Source organism: Diplotaxodon limnothrissa, linkage group LG6 (assembly GCF_057381915.1).
Source record: "Diplotaxodon limnothrissa isolate DT_005_m linkage group LG6, D_limnothrissa_male_GT1.1, whole genome shotgun sequence".
In the NCBI taxonomy this organism is placed as follows: domain Eukaryota; kingdom Metazoa; phylum Chordata; class Actinopteri; order Cichliformes; family Cichlidae; genus Diplotaxodon; species Diplotaxodon limnothrissa.
The window spans coordinates 17,645,066-17,662,143 of NC_140601.1; the positions used below are offsets into that span (position 1 = coordinate 17,645,066).

The window sequence follows — 17,078 nt, forward strand, 5'->3', positions numbered from 1 at the left end:
CGTGATATAAACTGACTAAACGGTGTTGACAGCCAGGCATTTGACATACCTTTCCCACAAATGTTTTCATACAAATCATTGTTTTTGGCAGATTGACACGCATATAGACTGAAATAGTCCCTAAGCCCTGATAAGTCACTTGGGTGTCCTTAGTTGGCCTGTGTGTTTCGGATAAGGAGGGGTTCCTTGCCTGAGTTTGATTGAGAGTTTGGCAAGTTTCCTATTTGAGTCTATTTTTGGAGCTCCGTAGATGGCATGCCAATATCTGGAGGCCTTGTGGGATTTGCATGAAACAAGAATGGGTGAATACTTCCCAGTGGTTATCATGTCTAAATAAAAAACGGGCACAAAACTGCTCGCTGTAGCACAGATACACGCCGCTTAATGCATAGACATGAGTAAACACACGCACGCGCACACACACACGTGCCAGGCTAGATAAAGGCCTCTTTAAGTTGCTGCTTAAGTCCAAATGCGTTAACTCAGTGTTCCTTGCTGCATTTAAAACGTGACGTTGTCTCTGTCTGCTGTGCATGTGTTCATGTGCGCTAGGTTTCCGGAGCCTGCCCATTGAGGACCAAATCACCCTGATCCAGTACTCATGGATGTGTCTGTCCTCCTTTTGCCTCAGCTGGCGCTCCTACAAACACACCAATGGACAGATGCTCTACTTTGCCCCTGACCTCATCTTTAACGAGTAGGTCCACACTTCCATATCTGCAATGTAACGCACGCATGGCTCTCATGTTATTAGATCGTATTGGTCGTAACAGTTAGCAGGTAGCAGTACTGAGACTAAAGGCAGTGAGGAGATATGCCCTTTATCAACCATTTCAGTCATCTATTAAAGACATGAAAAAGCACAATTTGGTTTTTAGAGTAGTTAATTAGTCGATATAGTAATTGAGTGAACAGCCAGGCTTACACTATTAGTGGCTGGTTCTATTTTTAGCCACTCATGAAATGCTAATTTATGCATAAACATAAGGAAGTAAGCAGTGCATTTTGGGTCTGTGCTATTTTAAGCGTTTTATTAAGCCACCCAAAAGCTACTAAAAGGCCACAATGAGGTTTTGTGGTAATGACTTCCCTCTCAGGAAGTCAGGATGTACTTTAAACGAGGTCATAATCTCGCGCCAGATTTCTGGCACTTTACAAGAAAACACGTTTGTACTTTCTGATGGTCCTTTAATTGCATCAGGCACAGACCATCAAAGCCTGGCAAGAGCAGTCAATAGCCCAGTTGATCTGTGTTAATATGTTTGAGCAGGGGAGCAGGCAGAAAGGAAACGTATGCTATATATATGCTATATATATATATTTTCTGATTGGAGCTGCAGTGCGTGGCCATTGATGAATTGAATGTTGTAGAATTAATCAAAGGGGAGAACGGTAACTTCTCTAGGCAGCCTGCTGTAGAGGAGCATGTTCAGTCAGAGGCTGCTTTAAAAGCTCCCAACTAATAGCTTGTATAAGTCAATGTCACTGGGTCAGTTTGTCCCAAATAAATAAATACAGAGACACAAACAACCAAATAGGAGCACAAACTCTTTCGTGCAACACAGCTACAGTAAAAGCCCCTTTTTTTTGGGACCTGCATGTTGTATCACTGTGTGCTTAGCTCACATCCTGAGTTTCATTTAGCGCCAAATGAGACACAGTAGGTTAGGAATTGTGTTTCCTACTTTGAAATCAGTTTTAGGGGGAAAATCTTACGCTGTGATAGAAACCGAATGGTTCATGTGACACATTCAGCTCTGAATAAGTCCTAACACAGAGAAAAGATGTTTAAAAAAAACGAATAGCACGAGTATAATGAATGATTATTAATCATTTATATATAAATATGCATATATATATATACATACATATATATACTTTGCAGTTGCTGTGTTGGTTTCTATACAGCAGCCTTTCCCTTTGACAGATGCGCCTGGTATTAAGCTTGACAGAGCAGAGGAGATGTAGACTGGCTGTTGGTGGTGGCCTGGATGTTGGTCACATGCTTGCTGCTCTATCAGGGCAGCCTGGATGTCACTGCCATCCCCGTTGATTCTTTCTGAGCGAAGGTGTGTGTGCGTGTTTGTTGTTGTTTTGAGGTCAAATATGGGTACACAGTTTGTCCATAACTTTTCGAGCTCCGGTCAGTCTTCAGGGCAGAGGACGGTGTCCACTTGTTTCTATAGCAACAAAGTGCTTATTGGCCTAGGGCATTAAAGCGTTTATTGAGCACCCTGTCCCCTCACTTAGCTGTCTGCAATTAAGTCTAAATACAGCAAGCATGGATGTTCATTTTACATTAAAAGCTATGTACATCTGTCAAATTTTGTCCATTATTATCAGTAAATTCCCGAGTCAGATCACATCACTTGCCCTAGATTCAAACATTATAATTATAGAGTGCAAACAGTTGCTTTTACTTTGTAAAAATGTGGAAACTGCATGCATCATAGATTTATAAAAATTATTCTGCTTATAGCTGTTAATGTATGAGGTGGCTGTGGCTCGGGAGGTAGAGCATAGAAGGTTGGTGGTTCAGTACCTGGTTGCTCCAGTCTGCATGATAAAGTGTCTTTGGGCAAAATGCTGAGTTACCCGTGTTGCTCCTGATCTGTTCTTCAGAGTGTGAATGTTCGATATAAAGCACTTAGATAAAATTTAAAAAGTGCTTGTGTGAATGGATAACTGTGGCATGTCGCATAAAGCACATCTCAGATAGAGTAAAACAGTGCTTTATAATCCATCCATTACCATATTATATTTTTGGTTTCCTTTCTATTTATCTAACTTACTACTTTCATTTGAATTTAAATTTTGAACACGGGCGAACAGTTTAACTGCTCAAAAACATACCTAAAGTCAAACAGCTGATCTAAACTTCTCTTTATTCTTTGTTATCAAGTGTTCACGACTCATTGTGCATCCTTAGTGTGTAAAACTGTAGCCAGTGGTACAGCGTTATTTAAACTGTGCCACTGATCCCGTGGCTGCTCAGCTGTCAATCAAACACATATAAGCGTCCTCCCAATGAGCCCTTGTGATGCATCTGCAAAGACCCTTTTGTGAACTTTTAAATTATATTAACAAAGTTTTTGAGGAATTATGTTGACATTGATATTTGAGAGTTTGAAAAAAGAGAACACTAATTGTGATTTCATTTCAATTCTAAATGATTCCTTTGTCCTTCTCTTGTGAGCTTTTTGGGAGCTTCTCGCAGCTGAAGGAGACTCTGAACTCTCCTTTCTCCTCAGTCTTGTGCTTCTTCCTTTTTTGCCTTAGAAACAGAGAAAGAAAAGGAAACCGAGTGAGAAGAAGACAGACACACAGAGATACAGAGAAATTGGAAAGTGAGAGGGAAGGAGAGAGATTGCTGCTGTCTTCTTTTTTCTCCTCCTTCTTCTTCTTCTTCTTCTGCTTCTTCCTTCCCCAACACCAGGCGCTCATTTTGGGCAGTGATTCAGCAAAATTGATTTCAGGAAGGGAGTGAGTGAGCGCGAGAGAGAGAGAGGTAGCGATAGAGAAAACGTGTGGAGACTTTAGAAACTCCAGCCCAAAGTTGTATCAAATGATATTACACCGCACTTTGCGAAACTGCTCACATACACGGCACTGCACAGCGGGGAAGCGGGCGTGCTCAGACGTCACAGTTTATCAGTTACTTAGCGAAGCCGACAGCTGCACAGTAAATACTGTAAAGGCGTTGCGTGTCTTTTTTTTTTGTGCTTTAATGGGAATATTATGCACCCATTTCCAATCGGCTGCTCCCGGTCCCCCCTACATAATATTACATGTAGTTGTTATCAGAATAAGTCTCCGCCCGCGCTGCCTGTGTAATGATGTGGTGTCACTGCATTGTGGTTAAAAGTCCAACCTCTTTCAAGTCAAGGCGCACCACTTGCATTTAATTACTGTAGTCCTGATGCGGTGGTGATTTATAGCAGAGTGAAGTGGCATCCAAAGCCAGAGAATCTGTGGCATCTGCAGAGAGTGTTTCTGATTGGCTTGTGCTTTATCTCTTCTAGTGTTTCTTGCTTTCCTGTTTTTTTGTCCCGTTTCTTTGTGTGTGTGTGTGTGTGTGTGTGTGAGTGTGAGAGAGAGAGTTGTGTAACATACCCAAGATGATTTTAGCGATAAAATGTGTGTGAAAGAGAAGGGGAGTGAGACAAATCAACGCAACTGGTGTATTTTTGACACTCTGGTGCACAGGCACCGATGCTGATTGGTAAGCATGCACATGCGTACTTAACATATGTTTATGTGTGCCATTTCTGCCAACATGGATGTGTTTGGAATTACACACAATTTTTCAAATGTGTTTTTTTTTTTATGGGGATTGGGGTTAGATACGGGGTCTGCTGTAGTCTGCCGCAGCTTTGGAAAACTGGTGCATCTGTGCTGTGAGACCGTACGCAGCACTCTGCAATCTGCAATCTGGGGGGATTTGGTATTCTGGTCTTAGCCCAGACTGGAAGGATCCTCCTCTGCACTGTGTGGAAACACTGTTTCACTGGACTGAACTAGTTTTGGTAGGAACAGAGCGAGGAAGCCTGTTAGTGAGTTAGTATCGACAAAAATAAATAAATAAATAAATAGAAAATAACCAGTGAATGAACTGAGAATAAATGTGAGCCTGTACTGGGGAAAGGAGTGTAACAGAACACCGACACAGTTGCTAGTTATTAATTTCTTTTTTTTTCTGCCTGTCTCTCTTCAGGGAGCGCATGCAGCAGTCGGCCATGTACGACCTGTGTCTGGGCATGAGGCAGGTGAGCCAGGAGTTTGTGCGACTGCAGCTAACCTACGACGAGTTCCTCTCCATGAAGGTCCTCCTGCTTCTCAGCACAGGTAAGCAGTGGACTGGAAACCTGCACGGCTCTTATTTATTCTCCACTTACACACCTGGCTATCATAGACTCCACACTAATAATCGAGCCATCTGTTCAGAACCACTTCGGACCTTCCTAGTACCTCGCAACACCTGCCACATTTCATGTGCGTGACTCAGCATTCAAACCGTAGGGTCCCGGCTCCCAACATTTCCGCTGATGCCAAAAGTGCCCAGATGAGATGAATCCGATGTTTTGTGAACCCGGGAATGCTGACGGGCATCTAACACTTTCTTTGTACTGCACTGTTTCGTTGGTGCTTTCAACAGCGTTATATAATACAGATGGACAAATCCCAAATCTCTTTGTTTTCATTTTATGTTGTGACCTAAAAAAACCTCCCTCATATTTAAGGATAGTGAGTGTAGCTTTAGCAGAATCAGACTAAGAACAGTCAGCGTATGTCATTGTTGCGATATAAATCCCCCCTCGCTAACTTTAGGATCACAATTAAAGGCGTCATGATGTGGATTGCTACAGCCTGAGTCAAACTGCTTCTTCTTAACCAAAAAGGTTGCCATCTCACAAAGGAAACGTGGCGATGAGGTGTTGTCTGTTCAGTTTCACCACACACCTTCGAGACACCTTTGGCAGTATCTGCCTTCCTGGCGCCCACGGTTCAATTCTTAGTAATTCTTCAACAGAGACAAAGAGTGTGAAAAATAGACTTGGTGTTGCAGGCACCTGTGGCAAAATGCAATGTATGCAAAATGAAAGAGAGATGGTGTCATTTCTCGGTTGTGCTCTGGTTTATTTTCCGTTGCTGCTTTTTTTGTTGTTGTTTTTTTGCCAAGGATTAACACTCGTGCCGCTCAGTACTGAGGGTCTCACTGTGATACCACCTCACACACACCACCACTACAGCCTCACAGAGAAGATACGTTGGACCAAGTTGCTCAACTGGAAACCAAAAGTAGCCTCTGTTTTTTCTTTCCACTATGACAACAGAGTGAGTGGCTGTGGTCAAGTCAATGGTAGCAGTCTATCAAAACGTTACTGTCCACACACACACACACACACACACACACACACACACACACACACACACACACACACACACTAGAATTAATGAAAAGGTAAACACAAAGCTTTAAATCACACCAGAGACCTGATGCAGTCTTGCATTTGTCTGTGTAGGGTGTCGATAGATGTGCCACATTCAGAAGGGCACAGAAAGGCTGTAGTGAGCAATCTCATGTTTCCATATAAAAAACTTGGCGGGTTTTTATTTTTATTTTTACTGGACAAATTTATTTATTTAAATGAAAACTTTTTCAAAAACTTTCAATTAAGTACATCTACTAAAATACTTAGAAATCCTGATAAAGTTGTACATTTTATATTCATATTTTCAGTGCTTGGGTTTTTTCTGAAATACAAGGAAGCTTTGGTGCCTGTAATGACTTCTCTCTTTACACAGCAGGGACACAGCAAATGTCAATAGCGCAAAGAAAGTGTAGCCCACATTTCTTCAGGTTGTACCGAATAATTTTGATCCAGCGGGAATGCTAATATTACTAAACTGTATTTCTATAGCACCTTTTAAAACTGGAGTTAGGTGGCTGGCAGAAGTTACAAAAATTAGAAACAACAAAATGAGAACATTTACACTAGATAGACCATAATGTGTTATACAAAAGCAGGCTATGACGCGAGACAAAGTTTGATTTTTGAAACTGAAGGGCTGATTGAGCACTTTGAATGCTTTAAGTAGAGCCTTTAAGTCTTATCGACTTATTGTCTTAACATTTTTAAGTTATATCGATACAGATATGTGTTGTTTTTAAATCGCTAAGCATAAACAGATTTCCCAGTTATTTATGAGTCCTTGCTAAGATAATGTGAGAGTTCAGTTTAAAAATAATCTTGTTTTATTGCCACAACAAGACGTGGATGACCGTTTTATGCCCGTCCCGACTCTGCCCAGACCAGCTGATTGTTGGGTTTGTTGAAAACATTTGTTGCCAACAGGGAAGTTGCAGGGTGCAAATTATGCAACATCAACCCTCATAACATGGTTCAACTTTGTTTCTCCCATCTCTTTATCTAGCACAACACAAACGATATATATATATATATATGTATATATATATATATATATATATATGTATATATATATATATATATATATATGTATATGTATATATATGTATATGTATATATATATATATATATATATATATATATATATATATAAAAAAACCAGACATCTGTGAGCATGAGCAACAACTCTAGTTTTGTTTGTGTTTCACTTCTAATTGCTGTTGCTATATTTGTGTCACGATTGTGTACACATACTTTATAGCATGACATATATGAAGATATGTTTAACATGTTTTAAACGTGTCTTTCCGTTGCCTTGACTTGACTCCTTTTTCTTTAACTTATTTAATTTTTTAGATATGCACATAGCTAATATCAGTTGAGCTCGAGCTTTAAGCCCTGAGTGTGGAAACTGTGACAGCTCCTGATTCTCTGATCTGACAGCCTGGGTGCAGAATAAGAGGTTAAGAGTTCTGAAATATAAAGCAGAAAGATATTATGCAGCGATTTCCAAGAAATCGATATGTCCTTAAATTAGATTCTGTCACAATTGGGTAGCCGATTTAGTTCTGGAGTACTCTGTTTATGAGTGTTTATGAGTGGCCTTGCTGCCGTGCTTTGCACCAACTGTAAACTGGCAGCTGCAGCATCATTTTAAGCATCTATACTCTATTTAATATACTTATATACTTAGTTAAGCGAGTAGTGAATACTTTGAATTTCATTAAAGTGTTTTTTTTAAGTATTGAATGGAAGGGAAGGGAAGTCTACAAGTATTTTAAACATGCACTGTACTGCGATGTAGCAGAGGAAGGCCGATTTTGGCTCTATAGCTCAGCGACATATGGAAGAACAAATGTGAAAGCGTTTCTCTGAATATGAACTCTGAAAGAAGGAGAGCTCTAACTGGACTTTAACAATGTGGATGTCAGAAGAGAAGAAGGAGCAAGGCGATGCGGAGAGAATGAGAAACCAAAGACGGGAAAGTTCGATTTAAAGAGTGAAAACACTCTTTGGAGTTGACGGAGCAAGGGTTGGTGAGAAAGAGACAGGTGCACAGCTATGGGGAGAAAGAAAGCGAAGACAAAGGGAGTGGTGGGATGGCGGAGCTAGTCCTTCTGTTGCCACGGCCTCCCTCTCCCTCTCCTCACTGGTCCTCTGGAGGTTTTCCAGAGAGCCCTGCTGTACTTAATAAAGGCCAGTCAAGCACCAGGCATTGCTCCAAGACCTGCTATTTTTCTCCACTTCCTTGAAACCCGGGCTAGAATTTTGAAAGCGAGGGTGTGGATAAAAGAAAGTGGGATGCAGAATCAAAACAGGGAATTTAAGATGCTTCACAGTTAGCTTAGTCTGCTGCAGTTATTGGATTTAGTCAAAATATAACATTCAAAAATGAGGGAAGGGGAGGGAAGAAAATAATCATTCAATGCTTCGTCTTTCATGTCTGTACTGTACGGAGGTTTGGCAGAGCACTTGTGGGTAATTTCAAAAAAAGGAGCAGTCTATTGCAGGATTTTCTGAGGCGCTGTAGGAGGCTCACTTAGTTACCATCATTCAGATATAATACTCGGGCCTTGTGGAAGGAGTAGCGGGAGAAATGTTTACAGAGGAGGTGTCAGAACTTGTCAGCTGAGCAAGTACTACATAGTCACCGAGTTTGCGAGTGCCTTTAGGCTGCTTTGCAAAAGGGAATGTGTGCGCTGCATGGAGAGAGAATAAACGAGTGAAACAGACATGCGAAAAGGGATAAAGGGAAAAGAGACAAGGGCTGTTATTCCTCTGTGACCTTGGCTAAGGTTTCAGTCAGCCCGCGGTGTCTCATGACCCTGTTTGGATTCAGTACAGTAGCAGCGGCCTGCTTGAACCGGTTATGCTCCTCACCTCTACAAAGATGTAGATAAAGTTGATGATCTCAGTCATTTGTTTCCTTTCCAAACCGTCATCTTGCTTCTCTCCAAAATGGCTCCGGAGCCTCATTCCAGATGGGACAAGTGTGTGTGTGTGTGTGTGTGTGTGTGTGTGTGTGTGTGTGTGTGTGTGTGTGTGTGTGTGTGTGTGTGTGTGTGCGGAGCTGAAGTGGTTACAATCTCAAATACTGTGTCAAATACTGTGTTCCTTTTATTGCAGCTGGTTATTTTTCTGTTGCATAATCTTTTAATAAATATTTATTGTCATTCAGCACTTTCACCTGCTTTATATTGCAGTCATAATCAGGACTAGCTGCAAACTTGGTTACTATCAGGAAGTAAATCAAAACTAAGAGCCACCCTGTCAGTTAGGCATGTAGCTACCGAGAGCAGGAAGCTGCACGTAGTTTGGCGAAACGCATGCTAAGAGCATCTTCTCTCGGCATTAGATATGCGCTGCTTCCTTTGAAACACATTAAGAAAAAGAGCTGTTCGGTGGTTGCGGTGCACACGGTGCAGCGTCTTAACTCCCAAAAAAGAAATGCAGCCCAGTTGAAGGTGCTCTCGACCTGCAGCAAAAATCAATTTGACATCATTTATAGTGGTATAAATGCCCTATTTCAGGGCCGGTCATGGTGCCGCCCCTGAATGCCAGGTCAGTTTCTAATCAGGGTGTATGTGGGTCAGTGGGAGAAAAACAAAAGGTCCAAATGCGACCAAGGGTTTTAGCACATTCTCATCATGTCAGCCATGAAATCAGCACAGAAATCACAGCACCAGGGTACAATCTGTTTTCTGGAGGTGATTGTACCTAAAAGTATGATGAAAAGAATTACATAGAAAGAGACAAGAAGGAGCACACACACACCAAAATACATACTCTCAAAGATCTGTTTTAAAAAACCTGCAATTTTGACTGACAAGATGCCGGCTTTGCCTGTGGCTGTTCACTCTGCAGAATTCAAACAAGCCCTATCAGCTGATCGTTGTTGCTAAAGTTCATATAAGATGCTTGGAGCTTGAGGCCAGCAACGTGTTCCTATTGAACATGTTTCAGTAGGTAATTAGGTAATTATTAACTAGCAACAGGTCATTAACAAGATTTGGTAGGAAAAAAAGAGCCGTTCTGAGAGGCTGACAGTGTTTCAGATAATGAGGGGTTCACCAGTGTGTAAAGACTGTGTGGTCATGTAGTTAAAAAATACAATTTTTCAAAATAAAAATTGTAAAGAATTTGGGGGGGGATGTCATTTACAGTGCATAATATTGTAAAACGATTAAAAGAAACTGAATAAATCTCTATATGCAAGTGACAAAGATGACAACCGGTATTAAATGGCCATGATCTCTGAGCCCTTAGTCACCAGTGTATTAGAAACACATAATTCTGTAGCAGAAATCACTGTATGACCTAAGCAACATATTTTTGTCTGTGCATTCACAAAACCCATCATGTAAAAGAAAACACACACACATGTATATTTATATAAAGATCCAGAAACACTTCATTTCTGGTCCTGAGCTAAATTAAGAAGGACTGAAGTGAAACAGAAAACTGTCATTTGGTTTGATATAAAAAATTGTTTAATTCTTTGTGAAAATAACAGATGCTGCATCCTCCAGGCTAAACAGGAGATGAACCATCTGGTTTATGAATGACTGTGTAGTTCAAAAGCCAGTGATGGTGGAACAGAGTTAATTATTGCCCTTAACATGTGTAACTTGCACATCTGCGAAGGCACCATTAATACTGACATATTTTAGAAATATCAAAATCAACGTGTCATTTTCAAAACACACTCGACCTTCCAGCAGCTTTTATGTTGTATTCATTTGAGGCCTTACTGTGTTGTAAAGCATCATTTTTTGATTTTGGCTTTAGGAAAACTAAAGATGTTGCCTCAAAGAGCACACCTGATTTTTAAGCTTTGAGAGGTGAGATGTGTCTTTGTATGGCAGCAGCAGAATGTTATTTAAGAGGTTTAGCAGGCATGCATACAGTCATGTGAATAAGAAAAAAATAAGCAGAACAGCTTAGGTTTCCAAGGTTGCATCCAAACAAACCACAAGGTTTCTCAAACGGTGTCATTTGGACAGACAAGACTAAAGTAGAGATGTTTGGCCAACGTCCACTGTGCAACATTTGGTGAAACCATCAGCACAAACACCTCATGCCAACTGTCAAGCACGGTAGTGGAGGAGTGATGATTTGGGCTTGTTTTGGATCCATAGGTCCCGAGCACCTTATAGTTGTTCTCCTGTAGTATAAGTATTCTAGAGTCAAATATGAGGCCATCTGTCCAACAGCTATAGGTTGGCCTAGACTGGGTCATGCAGCAGATCAAGGTGTCCAAGTCCGGACCTCAACCCTGATAACAGTCCTGTGGTGGGACTTCAAGTTATTGCTGCTTAAGATGCTTCTACAAATTGTTGAGTCATGGGTTGTACTCAGTATTGCGCACACCGCTTTTGTAGTTTTTGCTTACTTGTGTTAAATAAGTAATGGCACAGTGAAATATGTTGTGTTGTTTTTGTTCATCTCAGATTGTATTCAAATCATTTTAGCTGGGAAGGCCTTGAGGCAACTGCTGTTGTGATTTGCTGCTATATAAATCAAATTGAATTGAACTGAATAGCTCGTTTTCTAAAACCCCAGGATGTACTGCTTTTTTTTATGTATCCATGACATGATCCTTTGCACAGGTGGGAAGACGGAGTGAGACAAAATGATACTGTAGATGTTTAAATGGATCTTCGTGGTGTAATTACTGTGGGTTTTTTTTTTTTCATTATTATCTAGATTTCTAATAGACCAGTTTTTAACTCTAAGTGCCACAATCCAAGTCATTATTATGAGAATGAAAGGTTGACGTTATTTAATAGCTCCGGGCGCCGAACGTTGCGCTTAATAAATTAGGTTTGGCTAACAAAATTATTAGACCCTTTAAATTACATAAGCACCATTGTTTCCTTTTCTGCTCTCACTGTTTCTGAGATAACTTTGAATCAATGCCTTTCACTATATCTGTCATCCTTCATGAACCAGCTGCTACACATGGAAACTAATTACTACTTGAAATGGTGAAAGTGGTTGTAATGAGTTGCTAAATAGGCTCAGGTCAACAGCACAGGAAAAATGTGCAAAAACAGGCTACTGTGTGGGTTTCAGAGCATAATTCACTAAGCACCTCTAATTACCCTTAACACAGTTGCACATTAAAGGAACATACCGCGGGATGTGCATGGCTTAGCCCATTACCTGCAAATCATATTTAACACGCATGTTCCAGACATTTTTAAAATGCGTCAAATGTTTCAGCACGACAGGAAAATCAATTCAGAAACATGCGAGACAGGAAAACAGTCACAGTTAATTAGTAATGTGCTTTGTTTTGAGCGGAGTTACTATGAATGGTTAAAAACAAAAAAACAACTTCCCTTTTGGTGTTTTCAAGAATTCTCAAACAGCTAAGAATGAATGCTGTAAAAACCACAACCCGACCAACATTGGATTGGTTTTTTTGCGGGGGGGGGGGGACAAAATGAGTTGCATGTGAAAGACGGATGTTGTCGTGTCAACCGCTGATTACTAAAGCTGTTTTTACAACCTCAAGATGAGCTTTTTTTTTCTATCACCATCGTAGCTTTTGAGAAACCACCCATCACACGGGGGTGGATCTGACTGTGAAACTGCATGCTCAATGGCTGATGACTCGTCATTCACACGGTGAAGAGTACCTTACTTTATCCTCCTTTTTCACTCTACTGGCTATCATCATTTACAAAGTGATCTCCATGTTTTACTCAGTAACACTTAAAACTAGTGATTGATGTCAGCACAAAAGTGCTTACTGAGGTCACGGTGACTGGGAGCGGAGGAGCGGGGAATCTCTTTGCAGCTAGTGGAGTTGCCCCCTACTGGTCATTAAGAAGAATGCAGGTTTAGAAACTTTCACGTTGGCTAACAGCATGTGATTGACAAGTCAGCAGCCAATGAGCTGGAGGTTTCACAGTCACATCCACCCCTCCTCATCACATATGTTTTTTGAAGCTAAAATGGCAATAGTGAAAACGCTAACCTCAAATTGAGTCTTCACAAACCACCGGATGGTTCATGGTAGCTATGTCCATCTTTATGCCTGTTTCCATCTTTTATATACAGTTTGTTGGCCATTACTGATTACAGTAGCAGCAGTATTGTAAACAGTGGAGTTGGAGCCACAATTACAAGATGAGCCCATTTTAAATTACTTCAGGCATCTATTTGTAATACTTGTGTTTTCTAAAAAAAATAAAACTCTGTGTGTGAGTTGTCTTATGTTTATGAGTGAAAATGTGGATAACTACGTTTTTCTAATGTGGGATTGACTTTTACTATTTAAAAGACCCCTGTTTTTGACTACTTTTATAACAAATACAGAAGTAATATAAAGAAAACCAACACTGTCACCCAACAGTCCTGATCATTACTTTAACACATTGCCCTCACTGTTTTAAAATACAACCACAGATGACAAATTGAACATTAACTTGCTCTTCAGATTGCTGTTTTTTAAAACCAACCCTACAGCCCACTGAATATTTATTGTGATAACACCATTAATTATCTGAAAAGCATTCAGCAGCTCTCAGCGTAGCCCAGATAGAGCACAATAGAGACACATTAGGCGAATATTTCTTCCTGTATATGTCTAATGGAATCGCAGGCTTGGCTGTTCAGTACAAAGTCCCCTGCAGTCATGTCAAAACGGCTAACAGGTTTAAGTAGAGAAGTCTGCACTGTTTAGTCCTCATTGCTAGTATTGGGTCATTAAAATTTAAATCGTTTCAAATAATTGTTGTACAGTCATTGCATCCATATCAATGACGTAATGATTTGTCTGATTCCCAGTTCCCAAAGAGGGTCTGAAGAACCAGGCGGCGTTCGAGGAGATGAGGGTTAATTACATTAAAGAGCTCCGGCGTTCGGTGGGAAAAGCAACCAACAACTCCGGCCAAACCTGGCAGCGCTTCTTCCAGCTCACCAAGCTGCTGGACGCCATGCATGATGTAAGTACCCTTGACCCCCCCCTCCCCCCCTTTGCCAGTTGCATACAGTACTGCCTTCCCTTGGCAGTCTAGTTATGCACTTTAGGGCTCTGATACAACTGGAAATGTTCTCAGTGAAATGGCAAAATAGTGGATTTGGATAATGTGTTTACTTAGCAGTTCAATGGTGCCGTGGCTTGGAATAAGGATTATTACATCCCATTTTCTCCCTGAGGGAAGGTTATTTTGGAAAAGGCAGTGATGAGGCTCGTATTGGTGAATGGAACAAAAGGGGATCGATATCAGCTTGCAGTTTATTGAAGTTCACACTGGTCACCATAGCAAATGTGCAAAATGAGGTTTTTTTTGTTTTTTTTAAATGCATGTGTCAACAAGTGCGTGGGAGAATGACAGTGTAGGCACAGCCTCTGGAGGTGAGCGTTAGCAAGAGAGAGCAGTCATAGAGATTCAACGACCCTAATGACTGAGTGAATGGGGTTAGTGCTGGGCAGCCCTTCTTTTAAAGAAGGGCTGCCCAGACAAAAATCAGTGGTGCCCCCAAGTGGTAAAGACAATCAGTGAAATTCAGTTGCAGTTTACACACAGTTAAAAAATATACATGTACAGTACTGTGTGAAAGTATTGCGTCTTTATATTTTGCTTCCAAGGAGTCAGACTTTCTTGCAATTTTTTAAAGTGGTCTTAAGCAATTGTTCTCCAGGCTTTCTGAACTTCCTTTATTGGCTGCTTTTTCACTCATTTTCAGTCGGTACAAGAAGCGGACTGAAAATGAGTGTACCTGTGAATAATTCAAGTGTAAAACACAAGAGATGAACCAGTTTGAGGTGTATCCTTAGGCGCTGTCATGAAGCCATTCTCAATGAAAGGAAACAGATTACACTTTCAGCACGTCTGATGAAGAGATGAATCCAAATATGACATTTATGGTTAAAGTCATCAGTATATATAGAGAAAGTTAAGAGAATGGGCCCAGCCATGGTTTTGGACTGCATTAGAGCCAGTGGTGTTGGGAATCTTGTCAAAATGTATGGAATTCCAAACTCAGAAAAGTGGAATCGTTTTTCTAGCTAAATATAAAGAAATTAGGGGTGGCTTAAGACTTTTGCACAACGTTGGTAAGTAGGAAATAATTTAGAATTTAGAAAATAAAGTGGAAAAAACCCAGTTATGTTTCTAATAATCATATTTTTCTCTCTGTGGTGTCCAGTTGGTGGGGAACTTGTTGGACTTCTGTTTCTACACCTTTCGTGAGTCCCAGGCCCTGAAGGTGGAATTCCCCGAAATGTTGGTGGAGATCATCAGTGACCAGATACCAAAGGTGGAGTCGGGCCTCACTCACACGATCTACTTCCACAAGAAGTGACTCTTTACACAGATGGGACAGAAGCGGCATTAAGAACTCGAAAAAGAGGAGCGAGAAAAGTTCAGGGAAGAGAAGAAATGTGCTGGGAAGGCCCGTCCTGCTGGCCCGCACCGTGTCGCTCAGTATGCCAGCGTCCTCGTACTGGATGGAAAGATTTAGGAAAAAAAAAGAAAAAAAGAGAAAGTTTGGGGGAGAAGGTTTTGACCCTGCAGTCACCACGAGCGGTTTAGAGCTGCGGATAGTTTGAGAAGCCGAGCGTGACACACCGAGAAGGACTTGTGACAAATGTGACAAAGCATCCCGAAGTACACCAATGTCCCCCTGCCCCAAAGACGATAACAGTATTTTCTATGGAGATAAAGCCATACATTTCTTAGGGCGCACTAGATACATTCACTACACACACACAGAAACACACGTAGAGGGAAATCGACACACTTAACTGTCCACATGCCTTCACACAAAATGCACAGGTGCACTCCACATGCACTAGAAATGGGACTCCCTTACTTACAAATCTAGAGAAAAGGTTTTGTTGCAAATATTAACTCTGGCTTATGCAGTCTTTCACAGATAATAGCACTATGAAAAAAAATTATGCCAATATTTACATTTGCTTTGCAGTGTAGTGACGAGACTGCAGGGCAAAAAAAAAAGGACACTAATGAGGAGGCACAGAAAATCTAGACTTAATAGACAAAGGTCTATTTGAATATATTCCAAGGGCTATACAAGGATCATCATAAGCTGAATAGTCGCATCAAATTTAACAAGGTTCAATTTTAAAATCGGTATCATATAAGCCATCGCTGACATTTACATGCTGATTTTTCTTTTTCAAAGTTAAAATGTGTAGTCAAACAATCAAAACTAATATGCAAAAGTCCAAAGCTAAAGCTGTTTTGAAACACAAACGTCTCTCTCTCGCGTAAAAGAAAGCTTTGCACGTGATGCTCCCATGTCATAAAGTCACTATTTTAGAGGCATGGTGGTGTAGAATTAAAGACAATATTGACGAGAGACTTCTTACCTTTGTGCAGAAATGGTCAGGAGCGCGGCGGGATGGAAAAACATAATGCATTTACGGAAACAATTTCAGTACAGTCCGCTGGTAATGGATTTGACTGATGTGCATCCATAGTAATTGCTGTTATTTGTGTTATCTCCAGAGCAGCTGTCCAAATGTCTGTTTTTACTCACAATGAAGCGAAACCAGCCCTTTGTGAACCGACACTTATCTACTCTTCCCAGAAAGAATAAAAAGCATTTTTTTTAAAGAAACGTGTGTTGCAAAGGTTTTAAGTTTTTGACAAGCCAGTCGTTTTACATTTAAGGTGCTTCGTTTCTACAAAAGCCAGGCAAAACATAACATGTACAGTAACTTGGTAGAACAGTCCATGCAGTACGCCACGTGGGCTCGCAGTTCAAACACGCATACTCTGTAAAGTCGATATAATCCAAGACGGAGCGTTAACTCTTTGCAGTGCTTACAGTAAAAACAGCTAACGTATCAAACCCCAGGCAGATGTGTACAGGTATTAACTTCTTAAAAACACACTCTATTCAGCTGTTGTACAGAAGACGTTTTTAAGGTACACGACGACGAGAGCTTGATGAAGATGTGTTGGTATGATCACTTTTCCCTCACTTTGCTTATTTCCTTTTTTTTTTTTTCCTATCTTCGGGCCAAGTGCTACTATTTTAAAAGCATGGCGAGGCCCAGTCATCTGGACCATTAGCTCGTCTCACACCCCACTGGTTTCCGGGTGGTTGTGGAACACTACTATGATGCTACTGAAAAACGACAGAGTCGCTGGGGAAGAAAAAGAG

General features: G+C 40.8%; 1 protein-coding gene across 2 annotated transcripts in view; it reads left to right on the plus strand.

The window, feature by feature from the left end:
- The window catches only part of nr3c2 (nuclear receptor subfamily 3, group C, member 2), an 86,396-nt gene extending 69,318 nt beyond the window's left edge, over positions 1 to 17,078 (plus strand). For both annotated transcript variants that reach the window (XM_085356882.1, XM_085356883.1), the window contains 4 exons: positions 553 to 697; positions 4,715 to 4,845; positions 13,728 to 13,885; positions 15,093 to 17,078. In XM_085356882.1, coding sequence (XP_085213008.1) covers positions 553 to 697; positions 4,715 to 4,845; positions 13,728 to 13,885; positions 15,093 to 15,248 — 590 coding nt within the window. In that variant the 3' untranslated portion in view covers positions 15,249 to 17,078. The remainder of the gene's footprint in view (positions 1 to 552; positions 698 to 4,714; positions 4,846 to 13,727; positions 13,886 to 15,092) is intronic.